Source organism: Leptinotarsa decemlineata, unplaced genomic scaffold, assembly GCF_025532065.1.
Source record: "Leptinotarsa decemlineata unplaced genomic scaffold, Ldec_3_MD MMD2_tig00000035_RagTag_RagTag, whole genome shotgun sequence".
NCBI classification, from domain to species: Eukaryota; Metazoa; Arthropoda; class Insecta; order Coleoptera; family Chrysomelidae; genus Leptinotarsa; species Leptinotarsa decemlineata.
The window spans coordinates 6,578,448-6,591,844 of record NW_027412540.1 but is presented as its reverse complement, the minus strand read 5'-3'; the positions used below and the strand labels follow the sequence as shown (position 1 = coordinate 6,591,844).

Sequence of the window (13,397 nt, the reverse complement as noted above, 5' to 3'; positions counted from 1 at the left end):
CTCCTAGTGACCTGTCCTCCTTCCTAGAAAGGACAGGATAGACGATGACCTAGAAGGACAATTCCTCGAGAGGATGTACAATAGGTACATTCTCCCGTACAGATACAGAAGATTCGAAATAAGTAACTCTCATCCAGCTGGAGTTAATAAAGAATAAAAGAAATATATGAAGTCACCAACAAATTTCTTAAGGAGAAATTTAAAATTGATGGTGTAATAAAATTCCATGGTCTTTTCATTGATGCCTGAGAAATAATTCTCATTTTTTTTATTTTGCCAAATATCTCAAAATTTCTATAAAAACTGCAAAAGGTATTTCTCTTGAAACCTTGAAATATTCTTATATTCATTAAGTGGTTATTTTTCATTATTATTATAATTTATACTGATATGATTTTTATTTACTATTTTTAGTATTGTTTTATATAGTTGATACGGCATTTCTTATTTTTCCCAAAACCACATTTGTTTGTAGGATGTTCCTGTACATTATATAAATACTTATATATTCTCGTATATAAGTGAAATATAATCAACATTGAAAATGGGTATATTTCAGAAAGGTACTTCTCCAAAAAAATGTGGGAATCTTCCAAAGAAGGAAAGATATCAATTAATTTCAAAATGAACTCTTCACAAACATGTGTAGTAGATCATGCAGAGAAGTAACTTTCAGATACAAAGTAGAAAAAAAACCTTTCGGAACAACTACTTTTATATGAACATTGAATTATACAGAAAACACGTTTTCCTATTCAGTTTGTACTCTCAGCATTCGTTATGGAATTGAATCAGATGTCATTCACATGGTGATATCACTCAAAAGTAAAAGATAATATTAAAGTATTCTGTTGTTTAGGTTTGTCGGTTTTTGTTAATGAAGTGTTCGCATTAACATTTTTCAATGAATTAGTTTGTAAGCGATAACTTTTTTTTTGTTATTATTTGAAAAATATTTACTGTTTGCATATTTGGAAGTGTCACATATTTGAGAAATTGAATGATTCAATCCCACACATACAAAATTTTATACTTCTCACTAAACTACTTCAGTTCCTCGATCCGACAGCAAAAGCTAAAGCTTTTGTGAACTGGGGTGATATGTCATTCCTGAACTGCTGCTGGACCAAACCTTAGGAGTTTGAGTGTGTGCATCCAATGGGGTCCATTATTCATTGGACCCATTGGACCAGTGGGGCCTATTAATCATTGGACCCCACTGGATGTATATCGGGATAACCTTCAATAGTTATTGGGTTGGCCAGTTCAAATATCATTCCTCTCAGCTGTATGGGGGTGTGAGGAAACTGATGGTCATACATTGAAATAATTGAAATGTCAACTATATACCATTAATAAATAAGTACACTGAAATAAAAAATACCAAAAAAAATTAAAACAGAAAAAAGGATTTCAATCCAAGTTACTTCACGACGTTTCGATTGTTAGTATCCGCAATTGTCTTCGAGTAATACGTGGACTGTCTTTTTTCTCTTAATTTTTTTTTCAAGAATAAAACTACATCTCCATCTTTATACAAATAAAAGGGATGAGGGAATCTTCCAAAGAAAGGAAGAAAGTAATCAATTTGAAAATAAGTTACTCTATACATGGATGTGTAGATCATCCAAAGAAGTAACTTTTAGACACAAACTGAAAGAAAGTCCTCCTGAAACAGCTAGTTTCATATAAACATTGAATTACACGAAAGACAATAATTCTTTCGAAACAAATATGAACACTGAATTATACAGAAGATACTTTTCTCTACTCAGTTTGTATTCCAAACATTCGTTGTGGAATAAAAATCAGATATCATTCACATGAGTTCTACTTTGTTTCAGCCACTTGGCGAATACGTGGCTCAATGCGCCGACGTCTAGACGCAAGCGTAATGTCTGAACGTAGACATATTGAACATTTACTATGATTTCTACATGTTGTGTGTTTTGTTAATAATAAATTAGTTCTGTTCATTACCCTTTAATCGTTTAATGCAGGTACTAACTACAAAATAACAATAAATCCAGTTCGCATTTATGACGATGTATCTCTGTAGTTGTTCGTAAAATAACTTTTTGCTGCGAACTGGTTTATTTTAGGCGAAAAACCCATGAGACATTTTTTGTTTAGAATAAAACAGGATATCGGAAATGAATTTTTGAATGGTAAACAAATAATAAGAGAAAAAGTTACATTGGAAATAAATTTTAGGGGTTGCGTTTTCCAAGTACATTTCTGGCTAAGTGTATTTTTGGTAGTACAAAAAGTCATGTTAATTTCAATATTGTAACTTTTTTAGTGCTTGTGAAAAAAATTGTTATACAAATTTTATATACCCCTTTAAGAGGCTGTATCTTAACAAGGGATGCTCCAATGAAATTTCTTTATATGAAAGATCCTATCTTTTTTTCGATAAGTAATCACCTCCTTAAATGTTTTACACTTATTTAGTTACACCCTTTATGATACACAGTTTTCCAGTTGGCACATGATATTTTGATATTCTTACACTACATGAATATTGAAAGACTTACCCTTTACGTTTGCAGACTACACCTTTCTTTTCCAAAGCTTTTGACAGGTCACTTATAACCAATTCAGGATCTCGATACTGAGTCGTCGAAATGTTGCAAAGATTCTGCAAATAATAAATCTATAGTTATTATACGAGTTAATTCTACTTATTGTGAGATGGTTCGATATCTAAAAAACTAATAGAGTTTATTCTATGATTTTCATTATATGGGTTTTACAAAAACCGCGACACGTGTTTCGCTATACAATAGCTTCTTCAAGCATAACCGTTATGCGACACGTGTTTCGCTATACAATAGCTTCTTCAAGCATAACCGTTATGCTTGAATAACTCTATTTATTAGTTTTTCAATATGGATTTTCAACAAGTATCGGCCAGTTCTATTCAATTATGGTTCGATACCATTGATACTTCTGTACCAGTAATGTAGAACGTACCATATACCAGATTGTTTCAAAAGTTTTGTCCGATTTACGTTATGTGTTTTTGTAGCTACGAAATTCAAGTATCAATTGATCTCAAATCTTTAACGTCATTTTGAACAGCTAATATAATTCTAATTCTAATTCTAAATACAAAAATACTGATCAGTTCTCAATTTTAATGTGAGAACACATTCAATATACTTGGTAATTCAAATTCGACCCTCACCATTGGGATCTCCTAAACTAGAGAAGATACGTCGAAACTTTTAGGGTTACTTGACAACATGAATGACTCAATAGCTATAGCTACTGTAGCTGATGGTTATTTCGAATAATTCGACTACAAAAATCACTTAATAATGTATACTGAGCTGAGTGGTGTAGTCATAAGAGTTAAAGGGTGTAACTGCTTTCAAACCGCAAAAGTCAAGTATCAATTGATCTCGAATCTATAACGTATTTTTGAACAGGTAATGTAATTTCAACTCTAAAAAAAAAATACTGGTCAGTTCTCATTGTTATTGTGAGGACACATTTAATATACAGGGTAATTGTAATTCGACCCCCACCATTGGGATCTCCTAAACTACAGGAGATACGTCGAAACGTCTAGCGTTATTTGACAACATAGCTCAAAAACATATTTTCATTGTTCAGATTCACTATCCGAATTTTCGTCTTCTGGCAATCATCATCAACTTTTTTTTCTATCATGGGTGCCATATTTTTTATACAGAAAAATGGTGCTTCTCATTCTGATTTCATAGATGTATAATTTGTTATGAATTGCTGTTCTGAAACCACATTAAAAAAACAACTTCATCTGAGATCGTCATGACTTCATCGAAAAATTTCGTTTGATGAACACTAGTTGTCAGAACTCATCAAATATCATAAGTTTGCACAAATACTTCAGTCGAAATGCCCTTATTCTTAAATGAAGAAAAACTAGATATGTTAGAACTTTATTATAAATTTGGTAGGAATAGTACGAAAACAGCAAAAAATTATTTTGAATTATATCCAGAAAGACAATAGCCGGGTAGAACACTTGGCTGAGTACGGTGCGTTTCAAAACCCAAGAATGAAATCATGAGCCACCAAAAGTATTTCAACAAATGTTCAAAAGATGGCCTTCCTCTTGAACACATAAGCGAACTTGTCGTCTCAAATTAAAAACAGCCCCAACAATATCCCTTCTGATAGACCTGAATTGCGTGATGATATTTTTTGTAAGTTCACCCACTGTGGCATATTGTTGTTCCCCATAGAGTCTGTTCTTTAAAGTGCCCCACAAGAAAATATCCAAAACTGTAAGGTCAGGAGATCTTGCGGTCCAGAATTTCCTAACCGCCTATTAGGAAGTCTTTGGTGTAAATATTCGCAAACCGCTCTTTCATTATGTGAAGGAACCTTGTCATGCTGAAACCAATAGCTGTTATAATTAACAAGGGGAAACGTACACATATATTCTTCGAATTCGTTTCTTAAGAACCGAAGATAGGTTTCCCCGTCCAAAGTATTAGAGAAGAAATGTTATAAATTCCAGCCCACACATTCAAACGAAACCGAACTTGGGGTCTGACTTCTCTGAAGTGTCGTGGATTATTTTCACTCCAAATGTGCCCATTATTTCTATTAACAACTCCAAAGTTCTTAAAAAGTACTTTCATCGGTCCAAATAATGATTTTCAAGAAGTTTGTAGGGTCTACCCTATTCGAGAGCCAACAACAAAATTCCATCCTTCTCTCAGGATCACCTGGATGTAATTTTTGTAAAATATGTATTTTATTGGAAAAGACAGTTTTTTGCTTTCTACTACTCCATCTTGATACAAAAAACAAGGATGAGGGAATTTCCAAGGAGGGGAAGGGAGTAATCAATTTCAAAATAAGTAACTCTATACATGGATGTGTAGATCATGCAAAGAAGATTCCCTCATCCTTGTTTTTTGTATCAAGATGGAGTAGTAGAAAGCCAAAAACTTTTTTTTCCAAAAATTAATCACTCCTAAAAATATAACCCCTTCAACTCAAATGTATTTTATAACATTTCCAACAACTTTTTTTGAATTCCTTCCCAACGCTCGTCTGTGGCATGTCCATTTCTGCCGAGACTTGATGCGTTGATTTGGAATGGTCTGCATTTAAAAAAAGTACCAAAAATACTCCTACTTCTTCGAATATGGAAAGAACGATTTATATTACCCCGGCTAATAAGTTATTTCTAGTATTTTTTCCATTCCACTTCCATCATTCTTGTTTTTGAAACGCACCGTATTCAGCCAAGTGTTTGTCCAAAATTCTGAATGATGTTCTATCCGGCTGTTGTCTTTCCGGATATAATTCAAAATAAATGTGTCCTGTTTTCGTACTATTCCTATCAAAATTATAATAAAGTTTCAACATATCTCGTTTTTCTTCATTTGAGAATGAGGACATTTCGACTGAAGTATGTGTGCAAACTTATGATCTTTGATGAGTTCTGACAACTAGTGTTTATTAAACAAAATTTTTCGATGAAGTCATGACCATCCCAGATGAAGTTATTTTTTTCAATACCTGTAGTTTCAGAAGAGCAAATCATAACAAACTATACATCAATGAAATCAGAATGAGAAGCACTATTTTTCTGTACAAAAAAAACAATATGGCGTCCATGATGGAAAAAAAAGTTGATGATGATTGCCAGAAGACGAAAAGTCGGATAGTAAATCTGAACATGAAAACGTGTATCTGAAAAAAGTATCAATGGAAATGTGTTTTTTGTATTGAGCTATATTGTCGAATAACGCTAGAAAAAAATTCAAACAAATATTCCGACTCTCAGTTTTTCCCGGTATTTCCGGAAATACTCGGAATTTTCCAAATTTCAAAACTGTATTTTGTTTAGCACAAAAATGCAACTTTGCCCAAATTTGAGCTTCGACGTATCTCCTGTAGTTTAAAAGACACCAATGGTGGATGTCGAATTACCCTGTAGATTCAGTATCGATAACTCAAGTTAGTTTTTTATTCTATAGTTTGTTTATAAAACTCAAAAGTAGAAAGACAGGAATCTAGATTTCATTACAAATGTATTCAACAACATGTACGAAATCATGAGTTCGTGAATGATATTCATTTCATTTTACCTATTTTGTAAAAGCTAATATTATTGTTTTATTTAAATCTTCGTAGGTTTTTTGATTATGAATATTTTTCATTTTTATCATTCCAACGGGATTTCATATTTTCTGATTGAGATTTATCCTAGAGCACTGTGGAATAACTCACTTTGCCGGTTAGTACCATTGGCCTTGAAATAGTTGAATCTTCATTTTTCTTTGGGGTTAATACATTAACTACCCTATGAAACGATCTTTCTATACTTCCTAAGACACGACGAGCTGATCCAGGTGTTTCTGACGTATTATTTGAAAGTATCCTGCAAAAAAATTTCGAAATGAAACATTTATTTAATCACAAACCATATTTGTTGAGAAATGAAAGAATCAAACTGAATTATGCAGCTCAAAAATTACGAGAAAAAATATCTAGATTGAAAGAAAGGCGTAACATACGAGTTCCAATATGTCACTTCATCCTAAAATGTTGAGCCAATATCGACGTATCACCATCCAAATTACTAAACAATCAATCAAATGAAAATTTTAACAAATTTTTGATCATTGGTTATACATAATGGTAATTCTCACCGAAATGTAAAGTTTTTTAAAACATTAGTGAAATAGATTAGGTTAGGTTAGGCCAAAAGTGAGTGGGCCTATTCGTACCTTCACCGCAACCCGCAAGGGTTTATTGTGGTTCACACATATTCAAACTCGACGAAATGAACCCATCTTCCTGAAGAACCCGATTAGTTTATATGATGAGTAATTTTTTCAGGTCAAATGGTAGCATTGTGGTTCTACCAAACTTAGAAAACCTGATTCAGTTCGCAGCGGGGCAGGCACAAAGTATATGCTCTGCTGTTTCATTTTCCAAACAGAGGCGACATACATTGTCTTCCGACAGTCTGAGTCTGAGACGGTGTGAGTAAGAAGGCCTGTTAGACATCGTAGTTCATCTCTACTGTAGTCCAACAACTGTTTGGTATTGAGATTCGAAGGGTAAATGAACACCTTGGAGTGAGCCAATCCTGGAAGATTTTGCCAGAAGTCTTTGGATTTTTTTTGCCATCCAGGTGTTCAATGTTGTTTGGCAAAACCTAGAGCAATGCCAAAGACAGGTTCTTGTCCGATTACATGAATAGGTACTTTCAGATGAGAATCTTTTGTTTAGACTGTGCTATGTTCGATGAAATTTTTTCTTGGATAAAAAAATGGTTAATGATGGCAAATAGCAATGCTACTCGAGAACACATTTGAGAAGAGCGGAGAAAAACAATCCTTTTAATGTAGTCTTCCTCAAAGTGCGCGATAACACCCCTTGTGGGCGCTGGATGCCTATAAGGGGACAGTGAAGGGCACAGAAAAGATTGGGCGTTGAAGCGGTTTAGGGGGGGCAATGGCTAATTTAAAAATATTTTTTGCTTTCAACACAAACTTTACCGCTCCTTTACGCTTAACGCGTGTTTCCTCGTGTAACCCCATCTAGGGAACTAGACAGTAACTTTTTCCTGTCTGATAGTTGTCAAACTGTACAATAGATGGCAGTAAGTTTTAATGCGAAGCAAGAAGTTTCTAGTCTCCATTCTCGAAAGTACTAGGCCCGCCCGCCAGCGCTGGATGGCGCCATCCAGCCAGTAATGTCATTCGACGATATTACGAAAACAAGTGAATTTAGTTAGCGACTAGCTAGGTAAAGTGCTGTACGTGCGGTGGTGAATACTGTGAGTTGTGTCATTGGCAAGTATTTAATACTTTATTCTTTACTTCGGCATTTTTGAAGACACAATTATGTCGGAAGCAAAAAAGAAGAAACGGCAGTATAGCGCGGAATATATAAAATATGGATTCACTGATAATTCCACAAATCCATCTTCGCCTATGTACCTTCTTTGTCAAAAAAACATTTTCGAATGAAGCGATGAAACCCTCAAGGCAACATGATCATTTGAATAAAAGGCATTCAGATAAAAAAGACGAAAAAGTGAGACTTATTTTCAAGAACTGACGAAACACTCAGCTCAGCCAACTGTCAAAACTTTTTTCAGCGGCTTGTAAGCAAGACGACGACGGACTCCGAGCTTCCTATAATATATCCTTGCTAATTGTTCAAACAGGTTAACCTCACACTATTGGAGAGGATTTGATTTTACTGGCAATAAAAAAGTAATAACTACTGCGCTCCATAAACCAGCGGCAGATATTATCCGAGAAATTCCTTTGAGCAATAGTTCCGTGCAAGATGAATTGATGAGATGGCTGAAAACATTGAAGAGTCTTTGTGCAATCATCTGAAGACTTCTAACTTCTCAATTCACTTAGATGAGTCCACTTTACCAACCAATAAAGCATTGTTGTTGTCATAGGTGAGGTTTATTAAAAATGAGAAAATATATCAAGAACTACCATTTACCAGAAATTTAGAGAAACCATATATAATACACTGGAAAAAATTTGTGATGAGAAAGAAATTCCACTGAAGAATAGTATATCAGCTGCTACGGATGGCGCTCCGGCTATGACAGGACGTCACAAAGTTCCATAGCGTACTTAAAAAATAAAATTCCATATGTGCTCGCTGTATATTGCGTCATTCATAGGCAACATTTGATTGCGAAAAATTTGAGTGAGCGCCTCTCTCAATCCCTGCAATATATCATCAAAGCATCATCAAAATCTAAAACAGCTCTTTGAATGACAGATTATTTAATCATCTTTGTGTTGCTTACGATGAAGATTTCAACCGATTGCTATTTTACACAGAAATGCGTTGGTTATCAAGAGGTAACTGTCTGACTCGATTTTACAATCTATTTGACTCTGTAGTAGAGTTCTTGGAAAACAAAGAAAGAATTTCACGACAAAATCATCACTTCAAAAAATGATATTGCGTACTTGACAGACCTGTCTGTATAAATTATTTAATGATGTCAATCTCCAACTTCAAGGTGACGACTTGAATTTGATTAAAACAAAAAATGTCATTGCTGCTTTGTAGCCAAATTGCTCTTGTACAAGAATAATATCGGCAGACGTGAGACGACTTGCTTGTATACTGCCAACACTTGGAGAACCTCCACAGTGATTTCGTAGAACGATTCCAGGACATTTTTAAATTGGAAATACCGGACTGGGTGTTGGATCCTTTTTCAAATATCAACACAGCAGGATCACCCCAACTGGAAGAACTCATAGAACTGACAACGAACGAGGAAATGAAAATAACATTCAAAATTGGATACTGAGAATTTTGGCTACAAAAGCCAATCCCGCAATTGTACCCTGGATGGTGGTCCATTGTTCAACGATTTTTGATTGCATTCCCATCATTGTATTTGTGTGAACGTGAATTTAGTGCTGTGGAAACGTTACTAACTCAAAAGAGAAATCGGTTGCAGATTACCGAACGCGGTGACTTACGGCTGTTTTTAAGTAAATTCCAGCCGGTTTAAGTAAATTCCGGTCTGATATTAACAAACTTGTTAAAAATCATCAAATTCATCCTTCACATTATATTAGTTTTAAAATTCAAATTGAAATGTTTGTTTTAATAACATGAATAAAAATTTTCCTAATATTACAAAATGGTGTTTTACATTACCCTCATCAGCAAGTGTTATTTTCACATGACACACATAATGTAATTATTAAAATAATAACTGCAATTGTGATTCTTAAGATGTAAAAGTAAAAAAATTTGGGAGGCGCTAGAAAATAATTAATTCTTGAAGTGGGCGGTAGACAAAATAAGTTTGAGAAACTCTGTAATGGATGTGTCTGAGTTATTTTTGGTATTCACAAAAACAGTCTACAGAATGTCAGATCGAGTCAGTCTGAAGGTATTCTGCTTCCTATACAATTTTTTCTGGAAATGTGAATTTTGATCCAGAGAATTGGCAAAATTTTCAGGGACTTATATTATTGCAAGATTGAAACTGATCCCCATAAATTCAAATATTTCTTTATTACCAAAAGTAACACCAAATTTTTCAAGTTTTCTGCATTTTGCGTATATGATTCAACAAACTGCCATAAAATACTATCACTCAGCAGTCCCTGATGTGTCGAGTCACTGTTGCTGTTTGAATATGTCGAAAGGTAAGTAATTCATTTATAGTACATTTATTCACAAAAAACTAAGGTCGAACAAGTCATCTTGAAATCCATTGACGTACATGCAACGGCAGCTGTTCATCGGGGAACAAATGGGATAGGATGTTTGTGAATATCACTGGGTTGAGATAGAAATTGAAATATGAGCGCCGGGCAACTTTTTGTACTGTCAGAATTCTTTCAGGAGTTTTTTTAAGTTACCGAATACAAAAACAACATAACTTCTAAACTATTAGGTGTATCAAAAAGAAATTTGGTATAGGTAAATGGTATGTGAAGAGGAGAGTGTTCATAAATTTTTCGTTTTCCGGTCACTTCCGGTTTCACCGAAAATGGCTTCGGTTCTAAATGTTTAATGGAACACCCAGTATATTGTAACATTTTTTGATTCCTGAGACAATTCTGGATCAGAATATGACATTTTCCAAAGTTTTGAAATTGCATCTAGGTGGCCATGATCGGACGTAAACTAATCTATGAACCTCAGGTGATATCAGATTTTTTGACAAATCTAACGATACTAATTTATTGCGATTGGATTACGAATAAGAACAAATTGAATATCACTAAGGAAAATACTTGATAATCATTTATTTACTTTCGTCAAGTGTGCCATGGATAGGCATGATGCATAATTTTTTGCATTTCATTAGTTCGGACTTCCATTGTCTAATATACTATAAATTAATTTGAAATCCCTGAAAAAATCTGTAAAATCTATATAAAACATAAGAGATATTTTCTCAAAAGTCTATGCTCATTTGTTGAAACTAAAAACCACCAACAGAAAATTATTTCCGAATTGAAATTCAAATAGATTACTATTAAAATTCATCATTTAGTAATTGTAACTTTCTCAACTCTCAACTTCTATTATATCTCTGTAATTACCATTTTGTGATTACCGATTTTTCAAATAACTGTATTATTGGGTTGTTTCTAATTGTATCGACATTTTCAGCGTAAGCCCTCCATAGTGCTAGCACAAAATAAAATAAATACATAATTTGAGTACCACACAAAAATGGATCCTGAGAATAAATTTAAAGAACATAAGATATCCAAGTGACAAGCTATTTTCAGAAATCAATATTCTTGATACAAGACAAATATTCTACTAACAAATTTTAAAGTATATCCACAAAAATAAAATCAAGTTAACGTTCATCGGCCACCGTTATGAATCTAGAATAAAAACATGAAAGTTCCGACCTGCGAGAAAACAGTCGGGAAACGATCAGCAGAATATATTGGTCCAAGAATATACAATTTACTACCAGAAAACCTCAAATCTATCAAATGTTACAACTCTTTTAAATACCATGTGAAACAATGGATGCGTATTATAGATAGGAACATATTTAATAACCTCAAAAATTCTTGAAAATGGATCCAAAATGGGAGCCGAAACGTCGCATACAAAATTCCAGACGCAGTTCAACCCGAACTCAACGTACTTACGGTATGATTTGTAATGTTATTCAATGGTAAAAAAATCCACAACTCAATGTATTTCTAATTTATTCTATACCATATTAATATTACTATCCGAATCACGCACAAGCTTTTAAAGCGACAGTGATCCTTCATGTCTATTATTAAAGTTGGACAGCATTTTTCTACTTTTCAAAAATAAATATTATTATTATTATTTTCACCCTAGTGTGCGCTGGTCAGGCCCTATCACCCGAAGCCCCGATACATTCGGGAGGGCACGCCAGCATTATCAACCAATGACCACTCTCCACACCTTGGGGTAAGTGATCATTGGGTCCGAGAATCATGTGCCCTGAGCAAGCGCAGTGAGCCAAGAATGACAGCCTTCTGCATCTGTGCGGCTAGGTTTTCTGCCTTAGTGCGGCAAGCCGGTATGCTTTCAAGATTTGAGAGTAGAAAGGGCATCATTCTACCAAGGACTCCAATAATCAGAACAACCACCTTGACAGAGTGATCTGGATATTTGTCTCGCCAGGAACTGAAAACTTCACCAAAAGTATTGTTTTGCTCTGGTGGTCAAGAAGGACTACATCAGGCTTATTAGCTTGTATGTGCCTGAGGGTGGGAAACGAATAGTTCCAATAAATTCGGGACTTCTCGTTCATCACAACGGATTCAATATCCCCAGAAGCGTAGGGCAACACCGGTGTCTCGTCAATACCGTAAGAGTGCCGTGGATGGTAATATAGCACTCTTAGTAGATGGATATAGGTCGAGACCGCATATGCTGGACATGCTGATAGCAAATGCATTAGGGCAGTGGTTCCTAACCTGGGGGTAATTACCCCCGCAGGGGTAAAACGGAGATTCTAAGGGGGTAACACGGGATGGCACGAAATAGTATTAAAATAGCAATAAACAAAATAATAGTACGGTAAACGGTAGCACGGCGCTCTCATGCTCGCGGCGACGCGGCGGGTGAGCTGCGGTGTGGGAGGGGTGAAGCATGACTAGCGGCGGGCCGGACAGGCGGCGATGTTCATTTTGTTTACCTAAGCTTAGGAAGAACACGCATTTTATTTGTTCCGCCGCGCATTACAGAAATCGTATTTTTGAATTGTTTAAATTCAGAGGTAAGCAGTGTTTGTTAATATCGTCACGTTAATATTGTCACGAGTGATTTGTTTACGTAGGTATGTATTAGTTGATTTTTGTTTTAGGTACCTACAGGTGTTTTTGACATGGCTTCTACTTCATCTGGCAAAAAGCGCACTTATAAAGAAGCATTTCTACAATGGGGTTTCACAAGCATCGTAGACAAAAATATAGAAAAGCCTCAGTGTGTTTTATGTAATTAAGTGCTTAATCCAGAAAGCATGAAACCGAGCAAATTAAAAGAACATTTTGCTAAAGTTCACAAGGAGTTCGCAGATAAAAATATAGATTTTTTTAAGAAAAAGGAGAGGATTCTGAAGTCTTCCCGCATGGATTCTACAGGCAATATACAGAAAGCAAATGAATCATGCCTTCAAGCTTCATACAAAATTGCTTATCGCATCGCACGTAATAAAAAACCACACACTATAGGAGAGGACCTCATCAAACCTTGCTTGTTAGATGCAGTAGCACTTGTTATTGGTGAGCAACATGTAGCTAAGATTAAACAAATCTCACTCTCAAACACTACTATTCAAAGTCGCATATGTGAAATGAGTGCCGATATTCTAGCAACCGTTATTTCTGAAATAAAGGAAAGTCCTATGTTTGCGCTGC

At 34.9% G+C, this 13,397-nt stretch overlaps 1 protein-coding gene across 3 annotated transcripts in view; it reads right to left on the bottom strand.

The window, feature by feature from the left end:
- LOC111508614 (maternal embryonic leucine zipper kinase) overlaps window positions 1–13,397 on the bottom strand; it is a 177,806-nt gene that overhangs the window by 30,216 nt on the left and 134,193 nt on the right. For all 3 annotated transcript variants that reach the window (XM_074171800.1, XM_074171799.1, XM_074171801.1), the window contains 2 exons: window positions 6,241–6,391; window positions 2,538–2,641 (listed from right to left, as the gene is read on the bottom strand). In XM_074171800.1, coding sequence (XP_074027901.1) covers window positions 2,538–2,641; window positions 6,241–6,391 — 255 coding nt within the window. The remainder of the gene's footprint in view (window positions 1–2,537; window positions 2,642–6,240; window positions 6,392–13,397) is intronic.